Genomic DNA, 25093 nt, shown 5'->3' on the forward strand with positions numbered 1-25093 from the left:
AGTTAAGCTGGGAAATTTTGGAAATATTCGATGCAAAATTAAACCAAAAACATGACATTTCAACAGATTTTTTTTTTTTTTTTAGTAGAACAGAACAAGTTTTAATTATTTGATTGAACACTTATTTGTTTAATTGAAAAACGAAAACAGGAATGTTGAGTTAAATATTACTCATCTGTGCATGTGATGGAGGAATGCACAGTGCCTGTAGGGTGTGTGGTCTCAATAGCCATGCAGTAAGCAGTGTGCTATGGCATGGATATTCAAGTGTTTGTTTTAGTCAAGATTATGCTAAAATTACTTTCCCCAACTATATTTAAGTTCCCTATGAAGAGCCAACCTTCAATTTAGAAAATGTAACGTTTATTCCCGTTAATTCCCGTGGAAAGTTTCCATCCCTGAAAATTCCCGGAATGTTGCAACCCTTGTCCTCCCCCTCTCCCTTTTTTCTGTTTGCCACATCAGTGGACACTATGACAGGTAGAGATAGCTGGACGACCAGCCAATTTCCTCCAGGATTAAAGTACTTTACATTAGGATTGCGAAAGGATTTAGAGTTGACTTTATTATACACCCACAAAGAAAAAACGTAATTCTAAAAGTACACACAGAACCTGCCATTGCCTCCTACATGAGATATGACATAAACCTCTCATAACCACAGCTCTGACATCGGCTCTCATTATCAAGGTCCCTTTCTTTCTTTTGTGTCTGCTTAGTTGAACTGCACTCCACACTCACTTTTTCCAAACTCTTTGTGTAGTGATCCACCATCCAAATGAGCCCAGGCTCCCAGTCATAATGCAACTTATTTATGCAATGTCTAGGCCGCAAATGAACAATGGAATAATGATTTGAATTTTGTTGTGTCAAATATGAAAATGGAGATGTGAAAAATTCCACTGTGGTTCTCCCTTTGCAACAGCAGCCTACCCTGCCGCCTATGCGCCAATCAGCCAAGCGTTCCCCCAGCAACCAACCATCATTCCCCAGCAACAGAGGGAAGGTAAGAACGAGCGCGCCCACCCAAGATAAAAGGTGATAATTGCCATGTTCCATTCTAATGTAGCTGCGCTGCTTTGAATTAGCGAGGGAGGGAAAAAGCTGGCTGGGGAAAATGTGAGAAAAAGGCTCCCCATTTAAAGAGAAGAACATTAGCAGTGAGATGGAAAGTTACTCTGTCATTATTCAAAAACTGCACTAATTCAAACTTGCAGCGTTGGACTGCTTAATCAGTCCATTACAATGTGTTTAAGTGGTTATAAATATTCATCAGATTAATTAGCTGCATGCATAATCATTTATTACCATTCCTGGTGTAGTGTTCACTCTTATGCCACAGCATCAGATGTAATAAAGCATAGGATATACTGTGATGGTAAATCACTCTCATTCGTCAGTCTCCATTATTCATCTATATGATTGTATGAGACAGCGTAGAGTGGTTTGAATATTCAATATAGGAAGTTCGAAAAAATGTTGAGTGTCTCCAACAATGCCACGAGAAAAAGTTAGAAAATGTTTGCGTGTTGTGTGAGTGCCATGGTCAAAGTGCAAGTGTATGAACAAAGTACAGATGTATCCTCAATGACAGCAGCCCATTCACTTTACATGCAGGAATAACTTTACAGCGTGTGTTAAGGACATCTCACTGCTACCTTGAAACACTTTCATTATTACTGTAGCAAGTCATGGTCACTCAGACACAGCGACACACACACTATCTCTGTTCCTCTTTCTCTCACACACTCCCACACACACACAAGCACACACACGTGTACTGTAGAGCTATTCTTGGTGTAGTCGGTGGCCTGTGAGTTCTGGCTGCACTCCCAGCCTGTCTCAGTCCACTGCCACAGTCTGCAGCCCTGCCATTTAACAAGAGACACCTGCACCTAAATATACAGGCGCTGTCGAACCTCAGCTTCAACCTCCTTGTGAAAGCTAACAATTGCAACAATACAATATATCAGTCTGTGTCTGTGTGTCAAGGAAAAATACCCCCTGCAAATCCAAAAATGTTATCTTACACAGACAACTCTTCACTGTGCTCTTTGAAAGTATGTGTCCTTTTCACTTCAGAAGAGCATCTTAGACAGCACGGCTATAACAATACTACTGACTCAGCAAATAGAAGTAATGCAGTCCTGCCAAAAAACTTGTGGATGAACTTAAAATGCCCGATGTTTGGCAGGGTTGCTTAAAGGTGGGGTAGGTAAGTTTCAGAAACCGGCTCGAGATACACTTTTTGTTATATTCCATGGAATGCTCTTAACATCCCGATAGCAATGAATATCTTAAGTGCTTTGACAAAAAATCCATAAAAAATGTCATCTGGAGAAGCCGTAATACTGTAAAAAGTACAACCAATCGGATTGGATGGCCGACCTGCCTGTCAGCCTTCCATCGGGGCACAAACTTATCTCGTGCCCTCATTGGTCATGTGCGCGTTCGTGTGTGTTGGAGGAGGGGCTCTGTGAGGAAGTGGCAGATTTTCTCCGGTTGTGTATTTTCAAATTCTAGCGATCTCGAGCCGGTTTCTCAAACTTACCTACCCCATCTTTAAGATGCCAACTTGCCAACTTGACCAAATGTGTTCAAGATTGCAATTCAAAGTTTTTTGTCACTTGACTGGCCCGGAGACCTGAAGGGCAAAACACCATACTGACACTCAAGTCTGTCAAATATTTTACAAGCCAAGATTGTTAAGATTTCATCTCAAAAGAGGAAAAAGAAGTCTAAGGCACATATGACCCATATACAGCCTCCACTGCGGCATTTCAATCATTAAAAACAGACAAGTACTTCTACTTCTTTGCCGATGTTTACAGATATTTTGTGGAGATATTACACTGCTGCCAAGATTAAAGCGTACACAAGTACAGACAGTTATCTGTACTTTTCATCCAATGGGTCAACAATTAGGTCATTTGGGAGGTGAAGGACAAGAAATGCATCATCATTAAATAGTATAGGAGTGCTTTCAGCAGGTGTCCTTTCAAAGGCAGTAGTGAAAATGCAGTATAGTGGAGACAACACAGCATCTTGTGATATAGATTCAATATCAACTTTTTTTTCCCACTGTGAGGTTAACCACACCGTTTTAATGACCCTCAAACTGGGATGCTGTGGAGAAGGAGGGATTGATGGGATTTGGCCCCCTGCATTTGTACCGCAGGTTTAGGAGACGTGTACCCCTCGGGGACAGCAGCAGATCTAATTGCACAAATCCACAATGTCCTCCTTTCTCTGGTTTCTTTCCGAGAGGGGATTCTGTAGAAGCACAGCCCAGACATGTCTCCTCTTCGGTTTGTTTATCCAATTGTACAACAACTATCTGGCATTTTGGCCAACAGTGTGGTAAAAGCTGAGTTGTCTTTGGCAGGAAGTGGAAAGACGCTGTGTGTCTCCCTCCAGGTGGGCGTTGCCATACTAAAGAGAAAACTAGTAGACACTATTGATAATAACATCCATTTTACGAGCACTGGATCATATCGCATTACGGTTGACAGTAATTACTTAACCAGAATCATTTTAGAGAAAATAATCGATGCATGGAGAGATACATGCAGCCCACATTACCCACAATGCAACTTACAGTGCAGTCCAATTTCAGTCAGACAACTCACGTGTTTCTTTAACATGTTTATTAGAAGCAGCATATAGTTGAGTTTGGCGTCTAGGCTCGGGCCTCGTCACTCCACAGATATACAAAGCACGATGAGCGATGATCAAATAACTAACCGCCCCGAGGCTACAGGTGGAAGCTGGGGTGGTGGGGGGGCAGGCAAGCAGCAGCGACGTAGAAGCAGCAATAGCAGCAGCAAGCAATGCATGGAGAGATATCTGGCAGGTTAAATAGAGCGACATATTAAGGAGACTGTTTGGTTGGTTGCAGAGTGGCAAGGGGCGTTAGGTATGAATGCAGCATAAGTGCTCGAGTTGACTGCCTGAACTAGCTCGCAGGCGTCGCCCCATATATGGTCGTGTTGTGCGTTATTGCGTGTAATGGAGCCTCATGGCCTAAAGCCGGGATTAGGAGCAGACTACGGAGGTCTTGTAAAGTCACTACATATATTTGAAAAGCTGTACCTTAACTCTCAACTGAAGCTATTTCAAGTGACATCACTTGAGGCAGTTTATCAGACTTTGTGCAACTCCCTCTGGAGCCACGACAGGCTTTATACAACTTTGTTTCTGATATGCGGTAGCACTTCACAGGACCTGTAAACAGACTTTGATACAGTATGTAAAATGATTGGATTTGGCCTCTCAAAATAAATATTGAAAAATTATGCATATGTGAATCAACCAATTTATTTATCATCAGTGCATTGAAGTCATATACAATAACAAATGCAGTTCATATATATATATATATATATTAACACGCAATCACAAGGTAATTATCTACTTTGTATCCTCACACTTTCCCAATGTGGGCATAATAATGGATACAATAAAAGTCATATTTCCTCTACATAGCAGATTTGTATACATGGAAAAGGAAGAAACTTTCCATGCACTCATCAAGATATTTTATACTTGTGAAAAGTAAACTTCTCAACCGTCCTCACACTCTATTTAGGAAATGTCTTCACCTCAAACAAACCACTTATTTTTTAAAGTATGACTTCTCTAAGTCACCTAAAGCTAAACAGACAGAACCGAGATTCAGATTTTAAATGTTTGAACAAATACAAAGCCACACTCCGTCAACCTGTGTGTGTCTGTGTGTGTGTGTGTGTGTGTGTGTGTGTGTGTGTCCTCTATCTCGCAGCGGCAGAGCATCAGTACAGCCAGCCACCAGTGCAGCTCTCTTATCAGCCTTCTCACCAGCCCCAGTCTGATCTCGTCATGCTATCACCCAGAGCAATGAGACAGGAGAGAATGCTAGCCAGGCAGCCAGCTGCAAGCACACTGTCCTCCGAGTCCATCACATCTCTCTCCCTCTCTCTATCGCTTTTTCTCGGGCCATGGTTCGCTCTCTTTCCTTCCAGTTCATTCCTCCCTTTATCCCCATTGGCCTGTACATTATGTGGCAGCTGGGTGGAGGAGTGTGGAGGGACGGAGAGCGAGAGATTGGAAGACAGTCCTACTGTCACGGAGTAATTGGGACACAAACTTGGCTTCTGATCATCCTCCTCCTCCTCCTCCTCCTCCTCCTCCTCCTCCTCCTCCTCCTCCTCCTCCTCCTCCTCCTCCTCCTTTCTTCCTCTGTTTCTATTTCTCAATATAACCATCTTAATATTTCTCCTCCAATCAAACTCTGTGTTTTTTTATCCTGTTTTGTATTTCGCTTGTACTTATATCTCTGCCACTGTGCATTGCAATTGCCGGCACATTTTCTGATTCAATAGGCACATTTAATTGTATACAATTATCCTTTAAAGCACATATAGTAGTTTGGATCGGGGTAATTGGATTTAAATGAGCTGACCAACGCTGAGAGTGACTTTAGAAACAGGACTTAAGAGTGTGTACTCCACCATAACTAGCTTTCCCACAACTAATGCTTGTGCCACAGCGAACATAATAACAATTTGGTGTTTACATGGCTGCTGCGTCCCTTAGATTATTCCCTTGATTGCTTTATCGAGTCATTCTTCCACCTGTGTTATTATTATTATTATTATTATGGTCAGCCTCTCCTTCTGCGTATGCCCTCATAACACCCTCCTGTTGTTTTGCTTTCATCACCAGGGCCAGAAGGTTGCAACCTGTTTATTTATCACCTGCCCCAGGAGTTCGGAGATGCGGAGCTCATGCAAATGTTCCTGCCGTTTGGCAACGTCATCTCCGCCAAAGTGTTTGTGGACCGAGCGACCAATCAGAGCAAATGTTTTGGTAAGTCAGAAATGGACACACACGGACAATATATAAGAGTGTGTTGTGATGGATGCTCGAATTGCCTTAAATCAGTGATGAAAGAAGTTCTGTCTTTTACTAAAGTTGTACGTTAACCACTTTTTTTTTAAATACTCTGTTAAAAGTAAAGTCCGGCATACAAAATCTTATTTAAATTAAAATATACGAACCAAAAGAATACTTGTAATACAAAATGGCCCATCACATTGTACATGTACTAAATTATTGCATGATGATTTTTGATGCATTAATGTTTTCATCACAGCTGGTAAAAGACCTCATTTGAATGACTTTATATACTGCTGGATATTTTGACCTGTTTTTATTTGAATATGTATATTTATAAGTGGTGTATATGTTGTTTTTGCTAATAATCTGTATTTGTAACGTAACTAATGCTGTCAGATAAGTGAAACAAATATATTGGCTTCTGAAATGTAGTGTAGTTAAAGTATTAGAGTACCTCAAAATGTACTTAAGTTCGGTTTCTGAGTTAATATACTACACTACATTCAACCTCTGCCTGACATAACCCAAGCCAACCCACCATGACTCCCAGATGAAGCCACTGACCCAGACACCTTTCCAAATAGTGGCATTTGCTCGAAACATCAATTCCTCAGCCTCTCTATCTCACCATTCCTAACACAATCAGGATCCATTTCCACTTCTCTGCCATTCCCAGACTCCCCCCCCCCCCCCCCCCCACACACACTTCAGGCCTCCAGCCGGGCAACCTAGTCACATCATGCCACCCCCCCCTCTTTTTCTCTCACCTCCCACACTGAAAACCAGTTCATCAGGCTGGAGGCGGTGCAGGTGGAATCCACGGGCTTAAAGAGATAATAATAGACTGGTGTGGGCCTTACTGTTGATTCAGTTGGACAGCAGCACCCAGGAGACAGGCAGAGAGAGAGAGAGACTCCCAGCATTGGCTTTCTTTCACTTTCCCTTCAACATGGCATGTCTATGAGGCTTTCTCTTCCTCTCTCTTCCCCCCGTCTGTCTCCTTCTGTCCATCTCAGGACTCTCTGCCTCCCATTGTGTGCTCTCCTCTAAACATATGCCTCCCGCTATCACTATCCGTCAGTCAACAAGGGGGAAGGACAAAGGGGCGTTGACCTCATCAGTCTCACCGGCTTATTTTCAACGGCTTGTAATTAAGATCTTGGCTGAAAAACAGCAATTTAACACATGATTCTTTGTGAGCAGTTTTTTTTTTCCAGTCATTTCTCCCTCCTTTTTATAGCAGAAGCCCCGGGGATCCTTTGTAAGACATTAACGAATTAGGCAGCGGAAGACGCTGTGCATTAAGGGGGATAAGTTATTAGGCCTCGAAGAACTTGGAACACTTCATCTTAAAAATGTGTGTTTAGCCTTGATGATGTGGTTAATGGGCACTGTAGACTACCGTACGTGTAGATCAACTGGAAGAGTAACTATTTATAGATGTAGAAATAAAAGATTGATTCATTGTCAATGGTTAACATGTACACACGTGGCCTTGTGCACACTCGGGCGAATAAAACACATTTTAAACACACTCATTGAAAGAAAATGACCTTCCTGTTAGTTGAGGAAACCATTTTCAAAGTATGTATTTAAATAGGACGACATGAAAAGATAAAGACAAGTTCATTGTTTATACCTATAAGTATTCCCATATATAACATACAAAGAAACCGGCCTGTGTCCGTATTAAGATATTTTAATTTATTTTAAAAAGCACAACACAACCTGTTTTTTCTTTTCCTAATAAAATCAAGTGCGTTGATGTAGAATCTATATTTCAATAAGCAGCATATTTCTAATTTCTTAATGTAATTAAAGGTGGGGTAGGTAATTCACTTCAGAAACACTTTTTGTTATATTCCATGGAATGCTCTTAACATCCCGATAGCAATGAATATAGTAAATGCTTTGACAATAAATACATACAAAAAAGTCATCTGTGGAAGCCGTGGCGCTGTAAAAAGCACGACCAATCATCTGAGCCGGCCCGGCTAAAGTAACTGGATGGCCTACCTGCCTGTCAGCCTTCCATCGGGGCACAAACTTATCTCGTGCCCTCATTGGTCATGTGCGAGTTCGTGTGTGTTGAAGGAGGGGCTCCGTAAGGAAGTAGCAGATATTTTCCGGCTGTGTATTTTCAAATTCGCACTCGAACTGGTTTCTCCAAAATTACCAACCCCACCTTTAAGGTTAACAAGTTTGTAATAGGATTAATTAAATAGCTTTGAAAAAATCGCTTGCCACTGCCGAATGACTTGTGAGTTTCAACCATACAGTCTATGGTCTCAACAGAGAAATCTACTGTCTGCACACGGCCTGATTTCTCTGCAGTAATCTACATTTTGGGATTTAGACGGGAGATAACCAAACATTACTCTTTTACACAGAGTGTTTACAGAAGAGCTCTGAAATGAGCATATGATAAAAAGGTCGCTGGAGGAGCACTAGAAACATGTTCTTATAAAGGATTTATTTCTGGAGTAGGATTTGAAATGGACTCTTAAGGGTAATCACTGTCAATTCAGACATATGTCTGTTTCCTTCAGTATCTCTATTTGCTAAGTGATTCAATGGATATGTGGAGGTAAGATGAAGAGAAGTCTTGGGAATCACAAAAATATTCCTCTCAAAAAGCAAGAGTGGCAAAAAGTACAGATAACTGGCGAGTTACTGGTGCTTTAATGAGTCGCTATAACGCAAAGAACATCCAATAGGCAGACGTGTGCACAGTGGAGGAGCTGCAGTGTTTTGTATCTAACCTGGGTCTCTATGGATGTAACATTAGTCTTAATCCTCGGCGTTCAGTCACTCAATATTGACTTTTAAAAGTGATCAAAGGGTACCTTGTTAGGTGGAATTAGCTGGATTTAGCTTGAAAATGAATTTCAAAAGATCTTCTGAGAATGGAATAACACACTCTCTCACGCACACACACAGCCTTTACATTATATACACAGTGCTTTTTAGAAGAGAGAAAAGAGGAGTTGCAATGTACCTAAAGCTATATTTTATTTAAGTTGTAAAGCTCCTTTTTTGTTTCTCCCTTTGAACGTTGAAGTTGCATGTGTGTGTTTCATGTTTCCCCAACACTCATAGACACTGAGCAACCCTTACATCTTTGAAAAGACTTTGAAAAGAAATACAAACCATATAAACGAGCGAATCTCCAATCAACACTTTCAAGTGGAAACTAATTATCACAATTAATACATGCATGAACACTTAGGCTACTAAACTGTGAAGTTTGAGGTGCACTTTTTGAAAAATAAGCAGCAAATTCACTATCATGTCTACAGGGAGTTCAGTGATGGTTGATACAGATCGAGGGACAATTATACAAGCCTATGAGAGTACCTGAACCTGGACCTCTGACATGGTAGAAAAGGTGTGCATACTGTAGTATCAAACACCATCACTGCACAGACATATTAACTATTCTTTCTCTGGCAATTTGAGACTTATGAACTGCAGCATTCTCCACCTGGTCCTCGACTTGTATTTCCCTATTGTCACCCTGTTTGTTGCAGCCTTGTGTGTGTTTTTATAAATAAATACACAACATCACAACACGTACAGACATTCTGCTAATATGGATGGCTGCCGTGAGAGCCGTACATCAAACATTAGTACCGTCCGGGGCTTTGAGCTGCACCGAACCACACACACTCAGAGTTGCATCAAATATATGAAACCTCAGCCGGTTACTTTGTCTCTAGAAAAACAGCCAAAGCTCGAAAACATGTTCAAATATTAAATCCTACTTTGAGATTGTTCGAATGTCCATGCATTTCAAACACATCTGTGTCCTCACTGTCAGTACTTTGACCCCCAGCATCCTATCGTCTTTTTTGGCATGTGGATGTTAATGTGAGGTATGGAGATCCGTTAAAGCCAGGCATAGTGAGTGTGTGTGTGTGTGTGTGTGTGTGTGTGTGTGTGTGTGTGTGTGTGTGTGTGTGTGTGTGTGTGTGTGTGTGTGTGTGTGTGTGTGTGTGTGTGTGTGTGTGTGTGTGTGTGTGTGTGTGTGTGTGTGTGTGTGTGTGTGTGTGTGTGTGTGTGTGTGTGTGTGTGTGTGTGTGTGTGTGTGTGTGTGTGTGTGTGTGTGTGTGTGTGGGAGGGGGATCACTGCCAACTGACAGGCCCTTCCCAGCTCAGTTTGTTTAAAGGGTTTGTAAAAGCAGCAGCCTTATCTCACCCGCACTGACAAAAGCCTGCCCTCTCCCCCCAAATTAAATTGGACCCATAGCGGTGTGATCAAATCAGCTGGCAGGCGGAAAATCCGGGCCGTCAATCACCGAGGTGTCTGATAAGAGCAGGCAAGGAGTCCCGGTGTGGAAAGCTGTGGGCTCATTCCGCCTCGACACCCAGGCGATAACTCAGAGCAGCAGGCACCCCCGTCCTACACACCTTGCCCCGAGCATCTCGTCACGACCCCCGTGCCCTTTACTCTTTCCTCAGATACACGCTCAGTCACACACACGTACATGAAACACACACACGCAGCCCTGCCACTCAAACAACTCAGGTAACGTTCACAGAGTTTCTTCTAAAAGAAATCCACACACACACACACACACACACACACACACACACACACACACACACACACACACACACACACACACACACACACACACACACACACACACACACACACACACACACACACACACACACACACACACACACACACACACACACAACATGACTCTTTTGCTTCCCCCCCGTCTAATCTTTTAACACCTTTTCATGTTTTTTTTGTTCTCTGTTGAAGTTTCTAATATCTCCTCTTAGTTTGATTTTTAATATCTGTGTTATTAGCCTTTGTGGTATTTTATGTAATCTTTTTAATTCGAAGATTTTCAATTAATCCACTGAAAAGAGAAAACAAAGAGCTATTGTTGTGTCATTGTTAAGAGTTAAAAAGGCTCTCTTTTTCTCCCCTCTCTCTCTTTCATCCCGCCTATCTCTTTCCCGCTCCCTCTCTCGTGGTCCTCTCTCACCCATTCTTCTCCCCCGTATGTGTTGTTTCCTTTTTTTCCAAACTCTCCGACCACTCTCCTCCCGCTCTCTGTTCTCGTCTCAGGCTTTGTGAGTTTTGATAACCCGTCCAGTGCTCAAGCCGCCATCCAGGCCATGAACGGCTTTCAGATAGGCATGAAGAGGCTGAAGGTGCAGCTAAAGCGGCCAAAGGATGCCAACCGACCTTACTGACTCGTCTGCTGTCCATACCCAGGTACGGTAACACCCATACCATAATACAGTGCCATGCCATAATACAGTGCCATGCCATAATACAGTGCCATGCCATAATACAGTGCCATACCATAATACTATGCCATGCCATAATACAGTGCCATACCATAATACAGTGCCATGTCATAATACTATGCCATGCCATGATACTATGCCATGCCATAATACTATGCCATGATACTATGCCATGCCATGATACAGTGCCATACCATAATACTATGACATGCCATGATACTATGCCATGCCATGATACAGTGCCATACCATAATACTATGCCATGCCATGATACTATGCCATGCCATGATACAGTGCCATACCATAATACTATGCCATGCCATGATACTATGCCATGCCATAAGACAGTGCCATACCATAATACTATGCCATGCCATAATACAGTGCCATACCATAATACTATGACATGCCATGATACTATGCCATGCCATAAGACAGTGCCATACCATAATACTATGCCATGCCATAATACTATGCCATGCCATAATACAGTGCCATGCCATACCATAATACAGTGCCATACCATAATACTATGCCATGCCATGATACTATGACATGCCATGATACTATGCCATGTCATAATACTATGCCATGATACTATGCCATGCCATGATACTATGCCATGCCATAAGACAGTGCCATACCATAATACTATACCATGCCATGATACTATGCCATGCCATAATACTATGCCATGCCATGATACTATGCCATGTCATAATACTATGCCATGATACTATGCCATGCCATGATACTATGCCATGCCATAATACAGTGCCATACCATAATACTATGCCATGCCATGATACTATGCCATGTCATAATACTATGCCATGATACTATGCCATGCCATGATACTATGCCATGCCATGATACTATGCCATGTCATAATACAGTGCCATGCCACACCATAATACAGTGCCATGCCATGATACTATGCCATGCCATGATACTATGCCATGCCATGATACTATGCCATGCCATACCATACCATACCATACTACAGTGCCATGCCATGATACTATGCCATGTCATAATACAGATCCATGTCATAATACTATGCCATGCCATAATACTATGCCATGCCATGATACAGTGCCATGCCATGATACTATGCCATGTCATAATACAGTGCCATGCTATGCCTGTTCTCAAACTGTCCAATTTACTTTGATGGTTTAGTTCGTATCGCTGCCAAATAGGATTTCTTGAGAGAGTATTGGCTGAAATCTGGATCTAATTATTATGTGAGAATTATTTCAAATTCAAATCTACTCTATGCATGATCTTTAACATAGGTGTATCCATCAATTAAATAACAAAATAAAATAACATTTCTAACATGAAATTCATTTTGAATCAAGTAATAGGCAACTTTTTCTGGTTGTTTGGACTGCTACTGTACATCCAGGGCAAGTCGTAAATAAACCTACAAGAATCCTCCAGTCTTACGAACAGTAGAAACCCCCATCACAACCCATTAGTAAAGAAAATACTCATTGTGGACATTTACATAAACTAATATGACAATCGAATGAAACAACAAAACGCATGAATTATCCAGTTAAATATTAAATGTGGTCAAATAGGGAAGCAGTTAAAATCCAAATGTGGTGGTCATAATCTGACTTTGTCACAAGGAGCCCTAATATGACGAGACATTTTTATATATTTTTAGGTTAACGTTTTTTGTAGGATATTAGCCGGGGAAGCTTAAGAGTTTGAAGAAGGCCCTCTTCACTTAGGCTCCACTTAATGTGTTGTTTCTTCTGATGTTTGAAAATAAATGTTTACCTGCAGGAGAAGCTGTGCATAATTACCCATCCACTGAGGGTGGTGATGAGAATCGATGCAAGTTGAGCCACAAGTTAGCAGTTTGTTCACTCCTATGATAGCTTTAATCAGATTTCTGTCTTCTTCTTAGCCAAATCTAAAGGTGTTGTCAGCTAAATATTTACTTATGGGAGCATTCATCAGGGAGCCGCAGAATGATAGTATATTTATAGTTTAACAACCGTTTACAGAACTACTAATGAGCATGATGAGTGGTTCCTACACACAAAAAGCACTTAAACATGATTATGTACTTGTATAATGGTGGTAAACAGCACAAACCACAGTTAGCACTATTTGGTTAGTTCAAGTAATACTTCACTAAACTCTCCTTTGAATGAAAGTGTCACAGTTAACTTTTAAATGTTGTGTTTACTGTGACATCGTTTATCAATCCATTTTCATTTAGTTATCCAATTAACAGCATTTTCTCATATCTCATTTGAATTGCAACATTAGGGTTACTGTTAATGATTTCACCATGGTTACAAATAAATAAATACAAATAAACTAGACAGAAACACATAGTATTTCTAACGCCTAATTAAATGCTAATGTGTTGTTTTGCACAGGAAAAAGTGTTCAAAAGGATTGTTAAAGTTCAAACTCACTTTGCCAGTATTTAAGCATTCATAGCAACATTGTTAATTTAATACAACTCAACAATTTCAATTATAATACTTAAATCCAGTTTATTGTGACAAAATAGCACTGAATTATTAACAAGTATCTGCTCTTCCTAACGTTTTAATCAGTCAGTATCCACTAACAAAGAATAACAAAAAATAACTCTTAAAACCAGGTAAATGCAATGCCTAACAATTCCTCGTTTGGACCTTTACAAAGTCAAAGCTTTCCTACAAAATAATACAAAGAAAGCTTCACTTTAAAGTGGCACCATCCTTCAATGAAGACTCATTTCACAGTGTCAAGCTTGATTCAAAATAATCATCCCCCATCTGTTACAAAGTGCAGCTGCCAGTGCAAAATAATATAGATGCTTCCTCTCTCCGCTCAATTGGCCAGACAACTTTTCATTACAATAACATACGCCTGGATTATATTCCTCCATAAATAAAAGCACGGTAATACCGTTTGTTTGTTTTAGATGTGACTCCTTAAAAGCCACAAGACGGCATTAATGGAAGGTGGTGTGCAATACAAATGATAGATGCTCCCTTTATCTCTTGCTTGATAGCGTTTGAATGGAGTCGTGTCCTGCTAATTGAGGAGAAGCTTTCAAAGCACCCTGAGAAGAGAGAAGGGGGGGAGGGGGTGGATTTGAATTTAGCACATCAATGGGGAACAAATGGAAAATATCCTGCTACAGCGCTGAATGATAGGGAAGCCATTGAGAGTACTCTGGATGTCTCCGAGTAAAGACATTTCCAACAATAATGTTCTGTCACTATATCAGGAAGTGTGTGTGCTTGTCGGTGTATGAGTGTGTGTGTGTGTGTGTGTGTGTTTTCATGTCTTCCTTCGTCTCTGGTCTGGTACAATTCATCTCTGTGTTTTTCTTCTGTTATTACACCACTATTGTTTGAGTTAAGGAAAAGCAATAGACCAAATCCAAGAGCAATCACATGAAAACATTAAAGAAAAAGACGGGTCAAGCACCACTTGACCCAGTGGTGCTCCTGAAGCCAGCTCCTGGTTTATAGATTCTTAAACAAACATGAGGGATCAAACATAAAGAAGTTGGATTTGACAAATGTAAACAATCTACTTTAAAGCATATTTTTCTCCTCTCATGAATTGCCTTGTATTGTGGAAGACGGCACATTGAGTTTTTGAGCAAAAGACTGAAATAAGTTCAACTGTAACTGTTTAATTTTCTCGAATGAACTGCATTATGATGATGATTTTTGTTGTGTTCCTTAGGTATAAAACTTCAATATGTAGATAAGTTCAGAAGCCCCCATTTCTTCTCTCTCAAACTGACGATTCGCTTTGAAGTTGAATTAAAAACACGATCAGACAGCATTCTCTCCTGCTGGTCTCAGGAGCCCTGCTACTCTGAAATTGTGTTCTGTGTCTTAAAGATAAACTTAATGCAAAAAAAAAAAGCCGAAGCCCTCACTGTACGGCCACCCTCATGGCAAACAATGCAAGGCAAATCCAATTACTGTAGACAGGACACGTTTCTGAAATATGCATTCCCGCCTTAAGGGTTATCTTTGTGAATTTAAAAACATCTATTCAACCTTTTAACCTGCAAATGTTGTCAGCCTGAGAAGACTTCACAACGCACAAAAAAATACCCTTTTTTGTGTTGAAGATTATGTGTTCTGTTATTTCTGTTTTACTTGTCAATTTCAGTTGTTATGGTAATGACCATCATAACCTCATTTGATTTATCAGGCAGAATAAGTGAGAGTGTGGAATACGTGTGGAAAGGGTGCTTTGAATTCTGACTTTAAGGAAGAGAAAATCCCACTGTTTCTTTCCTTCTTTTGCACCCCCACCAACCTGGCAACCTGACCAACCAATCACAGTGTGAGGTGGCCTTTCTCCGCTATAGCCACCTCCCACCCACACCTGTCATGGGGCCAAGTTCCCACAGCTGTAAGTTGAACCCATGGTGTCATTTTCTTTTGGATGACGTCATGTGGTGGGACTGTGACTGCGTTGCATGACGTGGCGTTGATTGATATCTCTAAACTCTATCTCTTCCGCCCTCCGTTTTAAATATATATAAATATATATATACTGTATTTTGTATATTGGCAGTTTGTGGAGTGCAGTAAAACGATGCCTTTCTTGGCTGTTGTACTTAATGTAACTGACGTGCTAAATGGTTGGTTGATTATAACTGGAAGTGGCCTTTAACCCTTTGTGCTATTGTACCGTGTGCCCTTGTGATGTTTTATTTCTCTTGTGGGGTCCATGTGTATGGATGTACTGTATCTTCTATTTCTCTATTTCTTCACATTCACGTCGTCAACCGTGTTTTATCTCCAGCAAACCTGTTTTTTGTTGTTTTTATTAAAAGTCTGAATCTCTTTAAAAAGGACACTTTTCTCACCCCGGTCGACAGCTGTTTCGTTGAGAGATGGCCAGGATGACCCTATGTTTGTGTAGCCAATTAGATCTCCAGCGTTCATGCAGAGAGCAACGGCAAATGTTGACACTCCACTTCTCCGTGGATTCCATCTGCACAGGGAGTACTTCTGCAAGATTGTTTTGTTTGCCTAACATGAGAATCGCTTCCCATGTATTTATTTTTGAGGATGCAAACCAATTACGCCGTGAGGTAGCACTGCAGACCCACATGGCCAAAATATGTCCGGCGTACTGTACACACAGACGTATAAGTATACGTGAATGATGAGTATTTGCTATTGCTTTTAGAAGGATTATGCCACCAGATAAATTAGCGCTTATGTTTTTACTGGCTTGTGTCTGAGATAATTGTCTGTAAAAAAGACAAGGCAGCAAACAGCTTCACGGTGAACAGCTCCTTTCTTAGCAAGTGAGTTTGCTTCCATCCCTCCAGGCCAAACCCTGATAAGAGTTAGTCGTTTTCATCGAACTCATACGGCCCTATTCTTTCAGAAGCCCTGCAGGCGACTCTCCCTCCCGTAGTCTATCCAATGAACACAGGAGGAAAAACGGGAGGGATACGGTCTTTCTGGCATCATAACTGCAAGGTGCCTTTTATGGAGCCATCTAAGTAGGTGGCTGTTTGGCAGGAGGGCTGTGACAAAAAGGAACTGAATTCTTTATTATCTGACGAAGTTGGAGGGTGAAATACTTGGGAGGTTTTCCAAGAGGCTGTTTACTTGGGGGAGAAAAAAAATCTACTTTAAAGCCACTGTATAATTCTTCTTCTCTGTGGCAGATGAATATAGCGCCAGTGGCTTATAAAAGAGGGCATCTGTAATTGTGACGGTTAGTGCTTTATGCCGCTAATGGCCGGGGCTCGCTTTGGCACACATAAGAAATAAGCTAGAATCTCCGCTCTCACATCTTAAAAGCAGATCTATTATGAAACTGTAACAAGCTCATTTACAGGAATGGAGCGGTAGAACAAAGAGCGCCTGGGCGCGCGTGTTCCCATCACAAAGTCAGTCCCTTTCATGTTCGCTCCCGGAGAGTGATTTGCTGTGATTTCATAGCCTTTCTTCACCTGCATTATAGCTCACAACATATTAGGGATGATAGGCTGTACACTAGATCTTTTGTATCCAAAGGTCTGCAGCACGGACACTTATAGTGACAGTCGACACAAAGGCTGAGGATGCTGGTTGGCTTTCCATGGTATCCTCATTACAGGCAATTTATTCAAACATGTATTTCTTTTATTTCTTTTTATATGGTACAACCATCAGTCATAATCATTACACTATTTCATCACTCGCACTGTCTTGTTTTCTTTATGTTTCCTTCGTGTTCTTTTGGTAGTTTGCTTGTAATGAATTAACAACAAGATGTATGACAGCCACATCTCGGGCAACACTCGGCTGTGTTTCTTTTCATGCAGGGAGATGTAGTCGGTTTAAATCAGGCCTCCCTTGGATTAGTGCTGTCACAGTGTAGATGTCTGTTCCATATGGTTAAAACACAAATCTCCCACCCCACCTCTAGCCCACTTATTTCTGGGTTTGATTGACACACTCCTCTTTTTTTCCTTCTCCTCCCCGTCTGTTTCTCATGCTGTTGGCTGTGCCTGTCAGTCTGTGTGATAACCAGGAGCCAGCAACCCCGAGCATGTTTGCCGCAGCCTCACTAAATCCACTCTCCTTATTCTCCCCTCTCTTTCAACCTACCTCTCGCTCTGTCTCTGTGTCACAGGATGAAGGGCCACAACACCTTATTTCCACAAGTGCAGTACAAGTACAAAGACTTCTTGCTCTGCTACATATCATGAAGGAAGGGTGGTCCCTTGATCCTGCTGAAAACCCGCTGAAAGATTGGGTGACTGAGAAAAAGGATCCCAGAGTTGTTGTCGTTTTCTTTTCTTTTTTCTTTCTTCGCACATGCCTCTTTTTTCCCTGTTTTGCTTTGGCGTCTGTGGAAGAAGATTTTTTGCAGAGACCAACTTTTTGCTGCTGTTTTTTAGACATGATGGGGGAAAAAAACCTTTATAGACTCATTGTGCTCAAAGCATGCATACTGACACAGGATATAGATAAACACATAACAACCAAGACATACACATTTAAAGATACTACACTTAAAAAACAATGAAAAATGAAAAAAAGGAAAAACTTTGTACATGTATAAATACGTGCAAATGCCAACTCAAGTACTGACGCAAACACGTGCGTGTGCACACACACGAAAACACACAAACACACACACCAGCCTGCTGCCATTTTGGTTTTTGTGCCTACACAGGTGTTGTGCTCTGTGACAGGGCGAGCTCTGGATCAAAGAAGAAGACGAGGGAGAAGAAGAGGAAGAGGAGGGAGAGGAGAATCCAGGATAATTTACATGCATCATTCCTTAGGAAATAGGGACCAAAGGACTAAACGCTTTTTAAAAGAATATAAATATATAAATATATAAATATATATTTAAAAACTCATACCTTGTAGCTGCAAGTATTACAATTTACTCGTAGTCAAAAAAATCATTAAATCAATATCCAGTGGCCTACTGTAAGTATGAATAAAAGAAAATGGAAATAATGTATAAAAAAAGAAATGGCATCGTAGTATAGGGGATGATCTTTTGCTCTGGATGCTGATTTAGCGCCAGGTTGTAGTATAGTAAAGTAGATTAGAAAAACAATGTAGATTTGCTAACTTTTGCTGTTGTTTAAAAAAAATACTTGAAGTCGTAATGAAAAGTGGGCAAAAGTGAAGGAAAATGGAAAACATTCATCCGCCCCTGTACGCAACGAGTCTCTTTCTCTTGGATGTTAAGGTATCAGCCACTGGATATCTCGCTCATCATGATGTTTAAGTCACCGCACTCTCTGCCAGCTATGAACAGACTGTTCTGGAAGAAAAAAAAGAATGCTGAGAGTGTAAAAAAAAAGAAGACAGAACTAACTCATGTCCGTGCTGGACAGGGTGCAGACGTCTGAGGCTTCTCACTGGCCTTTGTGTTCAAGCGACAATCCACTGTAAAGACCAAGCAAATGGACATGGGGTGTGTTTTTCTTTTTTTTCTTGACCTTTTGTATTGCAACAACAAGTGTGAATTATGAAGCCACGAGTTGTTAAGGGGTAATGGTTCTACTTAGAGAGACGGACAAATGGACGGTCATGAGGGCAACAGAAGGTGACAGCTACTGAAACTGCCAGCAGAATGAACTCAGTATACAAATGAAATGGCCCTTAGGAAATCTGTCAGAAAAAACGAAGTATGCCTGGTGTAAACAAGCAGGACAATAACTGACAGGCCAAGGATATACACTATGTGTCCACTGGATCAGCTGCAAAACCCGGATACATTTCACCTCCTGTCTCCTTGCAGAGAAACACTCCCTGAAGACAAACTATTTACGGTATCAACGGCAAGGAAGTGCAGGCTTTTAGAGCTAATTTTGCTCTGTCAAATATAATGTAAATTCCTCTATTAACATGTTCCCCGCCCTGCTTTTCTTCATGTATTATACAAAGAGCCAACGCTTAAACAGACAATATTGAAACTCCATTATTCAGCTCGCTTGTAGCCTCTCTGACACCGACGCCAGGCAGGACAGAGAAAAGCACTCCACTTCTGTCATGTCTTGATTTAAAGCCTTTATTTTGACTGTCTTAGAGCTCTGGATGCAGGCTCGTCTCTAAAAGGCAGATCAATATGTTTGGCATGAGTCTAGAGGGAGGAGCGATGCTGCTTCAATCACTCCCAACACTTCCCAATTCTCTCACCAGCTCACATCCGTACACCAGCCTTTTGAGCGGTGGCAGCTGGCGGTAAGAGGCATGGCTAGGCAAGGAGGGGAAGAGAGGAAGTCAACAACCAAACATGACATCAGGATCTTTCAGACATATGCTTCGAGGATAAAGACCAATGACTTCATCTGGAAATGTAGAAGCTCCTGGTGGCAAACACTATTATGTGCTTTTGAAAAACAGGGTTAAAACGTTAAGAAATTAGGCTCAAATCCAACCAATTCCTATTTACTACTGAGGCTAATAAAGGTGTTCTGACTCTCCTCCTTGCCATGCCATCCTTTTTACCGCTAGCTTTGCTCAGAGAGAAGCAGATCAGAAATATTAAAAATCACTGAAGGAGGGACTGAAACATGTGCCAGCCAATAGCTGAATGCATCTTGGAGATTTACATAAGCAGAAGGTTTTAATTTGATATCAACGTGCCATATAACCCCCTCTCTTTCCCCTGCCCTCTGTCCTAAGAGCAGCCATGCCTTTCTAAACCTCGGTGCAACTGTTCAGCAGCTCTCTCCCCCTGGAACAGCATTTTCAAACCTGGCTAATGTCTGCGCTCACTACCCTTCAATTATCTCCTGCACCGTATTAGACATGCTATTTCACCTTTCCCTCTAATCACACTGTAATCACCAGCCTCTATACATTAGCAGCAACCAAGTGAAAAATCACCGGGATAATCACTTGGACCAAATGACGGGAGAGATGGTCCCCTGCATGCACGTGGATGACAGAAGGAAGATTAGAGAGAATTATGTGTGTGCCTTCTCCCTGGCAAGGCTGCTGACAGCTGACCTGGCACCAATAACACTGCGAAATGTACTCAAAGCGGCAAAGGAAGATGTGGGATAGAACCTTCCATATCATAGCAAGGTGTTTAAAAAGGAGATTAGCAAAAACTAAAAGAGAAAGCTGGACGATACAACCGTATTCTTCAAACATTCAAATTGGGTCAAAACCAACAATTTAGAGGAAAATCTGCAATTCTTAAGAAGTATCTTCATCTCTTTTTATTTCACAAAATGTAATTGTTTAATAAATACACGCAAATACAATTATTTATTTCTCTTGTGTGTATCCCTGCTGGGACACCTGCAAAGCACCTGAACGAATATTTTAGAAGCACCGTACTTCTTTAGTTTCAAATTCCTGGCCATTAAAAGCTTTTTAAAAATGGTATTCAAATAAAAAGTAGAGTAGCCCATTCATTTGGAAGCTAGTGGAAATGCAGTTAGCTACATGATTCGTCGTTGAGTGAAGTGGGTCAAAACAAAGCCATGTTCTGGAAACCGATTTGTGCTCATTATTCACGTGAAGCTGAACTAATCGATGGGAAATCTAATGTTGCATGAGCAATGACATTTCCTGTGCTTGTCTCTGGCATCTTTAGAATACATTCTGCGAGTGAGGCGCTGTCAGGCTGAACATGAACCCTGCATGCCTGCTCCGCTGATCTCCTCTCCGTCTTATATCTGATGCTGTGTGCGTTCCCTCTGCTAATGGCAGGTTGAGTCCCCAGTGAGCCAAACGAAACCTGGCCTGGTATCCTGCTGGCTGCTTGGCTAGCAGTGCAGTGTTCATGTAGCATCAATGCTATGCCAGGGCTAAATTAGGCTTTGTGAAATCAGAATTTCAACACTTTTAACAATGGTTGCTGTTATAACTTATACACTCAGGGGAGGGTGTTACTGAGGTGACGTGCATTAAACACAGAAATAGCTCTGAAACCTGCTCGGAAACTACCAAAACATGAACAGGAAGTAGTCTCCGCCGCCCTGTCTGTCTTCTCTTGTTATAAATCCAGGCCACGTTTCACCTCTAAGAGCAATGATAAACCCAGAAGGCACTAAGCTGTGGCCAAAAGGGATATTGTATATGTCCTCTAATTTAAAAAGATAAAAAAAGAACATGGCATTTTAACGGGAATCAGTATGAATCAAATTATTGTCAGAGTAAAACATGCAAAGCAAATCCTACAAGGCAATGTCAAGTATTATGTCCATACCCCCGAAGCATACAGCTTTTCTTCTCTTCTCATACTTCCTTTATTTAGCAATCAGTGATTTAGTGTGCACGTATCCAGCACTCTCAGTATGAGCTCACTGCCACTGACGCGTGCACCCACTCTGACCCGGTATTATTAAACGAGAATTTGGGGGGTTTATACATAATATACCCTTTTCCTCAGCTGCCAGTGCACCACTGCTTATAAGGTCAGTTCTCTAGAGGACCGTGTATCCTTAGAAGGCCCCAGCCAATGGCAGGCGGGGTAGAGAACTGCTGGAGCATGTCTACGAGTCCCCAACCCCCTGGGTGCATAACACTCACCCTAAAATAGCAGAGATTGTCAAGGAAAGGAAGTGAAATGTAATTGACTGAAAGTGGAGAGATAATTAAAGGAACCTGTTGGACAGGAGGGAAGAAATGAATGCCTCTCATTTAATAGCTGCTTTGGGAGCGAGCTTTTCCGTCATCTCACTCACTTTGCAGCGGAGAGGGTTTTGCTGTGGAAATGGGATTGAGTATGGAAAGGTGGTGGAGATTGAAACAGGCACTGGGTGGCGGGGGTGCTTTGTGCTAAACTGACACTCCACAAAATCACTCCCAATGCTCAGGGCATCAGGCGCTATGATGTCATGATTGGTGGAGAGGTTCAGAGCCTTGCATTATCCATGATCCTGAGGGAGGTCGGGCAGAATCACATAGTGAGACAGCAGAAAGGCAACACCTTTGCATGTATAGAATCGCCATCCAATTCCAACTGACTAACTAACTAACTACAAAAAAACCTGCAATTTTTCGCACAGTGAAACGCTGAAGGTGTCTGATTACATTCAACAACATGGCTGACAGTAATGAAGACTTTTTGTATTCCTTAATGTAAATAGCCTATTAAATACAAAAACAGAGGACGGTTGTATAGCAGCTGGTGTTGAGAATCCCAACTCTGTGGGACAATGATGTCACTATAAAATGTATCCACAGCAGTGCAGGGATCTAGGAGAGTTGTAGTTCCCTTAAGCCCCTTAAGTTTGGGCTCTGAACAGCATCCTACAACCCTGAGCGTCGGACCAAGGCTTAAGGAAGTGTTTGACTTAGTGTCAAAGCTAAGCCACAGCCCCGAAGTGATCCGTTAATTAAGATTCCGTGTACACCGACTTGTCGTGATTTTTCTGACGGAAGAAAGATCGCCTGTGCGGTAATTGGATTAGTCCATTTGGGGCTGATGAACAGATATGACAGTGACAGTAGAGTTCATCCATCTGCATGCTCACCGCAAAAAACAAAAAAATGCAAAAAGCCATCACGACAACACTTTTTAAAATTCATTAGAAGTGAACGTCTGGGCTTTTTAAGGAGGTTAGTTTTGCAAAAATGTAAACTCCAGGTTTGTTCAACATGTACATAATTCATTTTAGAGTCACACGGTGGAACCCACATGTACATGGTTAGGCCACGATTGGAGGAAGTGGAGAAACAAGAGAACATTTGTTGTAGAACCCAGCAGAACCCCCTGCCAGCTCGACCCAATCTGCCACAGCTCTCCTGACCACACAGCTGCGTTTCTCCTGTACATACAATATAGCTTATTTTTCAATTATGTTGAACCTTCTTTATAAGCCGTACAATAGAACATGTTCAAACGTTTAAAAAAAATGAAAAAGAATAGTTAATATATTTCAGTGAAACTAAGAAAAAGGAACCTATGAAATAATTTATCCAAAACTAAAGATGAAATTATGTTATTTCTTGTATAGTGAAGCACTGATGTTCAAAAATGGGATTTTATACTCATGTTGGTTCTTTTTTTTCTTTTCTGCTGAAGCTGGGATAGACCCATTGTCATGAGGTTTATTCGGATATACTTTGATACTTTTTTTCTTTATTCTGTATTTTTTTTGGCTGCACAATCCCTGTATGAAATCCCTCGCCGATGGACAAGTTCAAAGAGGTCTTTTTTGCTCACAGGAAGCTCTTAAATCAATACAATAATTAATAAACTGCACTGTAAAATGGATATTGATGGTACCTGTCCTGTGGATTCAGAAAAATGAGTCCAATGCATAACTGGGTTTAAATGAATCAGCATTGCATGTTCAAAAAGAATCTCATTTGAGGCCTTTTGTTGTTTTGAGAAAAAAACAAAAGACAAAAAAAATATCAAACTTTTCAGTCCGATTGGTTTGAGACCGACGCTGTCATATCTCATTGTCTTTAGGCCATTTCTGTAATGTTTTTATCTTGTCTATCTCTGTCACAATGTAATTTCTTTTTTTCAAAGGGTTGACGGGAATCTTTGACATATCTGTTCATTTCATCTTCTCTGTTATTACAAAAGAAACCACAGTTTATCTGATGTGATCCCATCCACTGAAGACATTGTACCAACAGTAGATAGCGCCACATCGCTTTATTCCAGTCAGGTTGACTTGTTAACACGAGGAGGGAATTCTGCCTTAAACCCAGCCTGTTCTCTCCGACAGTACTACCTGTGAGCCGCGGTCAGACACACTGTATTCTGGGGATGCCAAATGTACTATCTTAAAAACAAATCTGTTGTGAAGACATCATACACTCCACCAGTCAGTTTTGCCTCAAGCCCATTCTGACACACATTTAGGACGTGGTCACCCACCTCCATTTCCATTGGTTACAAGGACCAAAATGTAAACAGCTAACTGAGCAGTTTGCTCCAATCAAGCATTCAATGAGAGCCTTTAAAGAATTTACATTGAGTTGTAGGTGACTTTGCACCATGTATATTTGTATCATAGATCATTACATTCCCAGCTTCACTATCTAGTTTCATCTATTCATATGTTCTCATGACTTGAACAAGCTGTTTTTTTTTGGTTTAAAACAGAGATGTAATTTGAAATGGCGTTGGCTCGGGTCCCTGATTCGGGGTGATATCTCCCATAGTGCTCCTGAACTCTGTAGTTCTCTAGTTCATTATATTCTGCTTAGACTAAAATAAAGCACAGTCCTGTAGAAGATTGAGCCTGCTGTGTCCTTCCTTTTGTATCTATTCACTTTGCTTTATTTAATAAATCCTGAAGGTTTGGATCAATCCTGGTGTGCATGCTTGACCCTGTTTGCAAAGACGTGAAGTGTTCTCTGTCCTCTTGTCACTTGGATTGTGGAGAGAATGCATTTAGGACATGTCATTGTTTTAATTGAGCTAACAGCGCTAACCATATCCGAATACCAAATTAGACGGTTAGTAGAAAATCGTTTAAAAAGGGCGAATAATGCATAAT

At 41.2% G+C, this 25093-nt stretch overlaps 1 protein-coding gene across 11 annotated transcripts in view; it reads left to right on the plus strand.

Annotated features, from left to right (window-relative positions):
* Window positions 1–17865, plus strand: part of celf6 (CUGBP Elav-like family member 6) — a 144988-nt gene extending 127123 nt beyond the window's left edge. For 7 of the 11 annotated variants that reach the window (XM_034076987.2, XM_034077013.2, XM_034077049.2 and 4 more), the window contains 4 exons: window positions 926–1006; window positions 5704–5847; window positions 10967–11116; window positions 17782–17865. In XM_034076987.2, the coding sequence (XP_033932878.1) occupies window positions 926–1006; window positions 5704–5847; window positions 10967–11094 (353 nt within the window). In that variant the 3' untranslated portion in view covers window positions 11095–11116; window positions 17782–17865. Of the gene's footprint in view, window positions 1–925; window positions 1007–5703; window positions 5848–10966; window positions 11117–15482; window positions 15509–17781 lie in introns of those variants that run through there. The other 4 variants (XM_034077009.2, XM_034077021.2, XM_034077053.2 and 1 more) reach the window with 2 other exon arrangements.
* Window positions 17866–25093: the final 7228 nt, after the last annotated feature.

This window comes from Pseudochaenichthys georgianus, chromosome 3, assembly GCF_902827115.2.
Source record: "Pseudochaenichthys georgianus chromosome 3, fPseGeo1.2, whole genome shotgun sequence".
NCBI classification, from domain to species: domain Eukaryota; kingdom Metazoa; phylum Chordata; class Actinopteri; order Perciformes; family Channichthyidae; genus Pseudochaenichthys; species Pseudochaenichthys georgianus.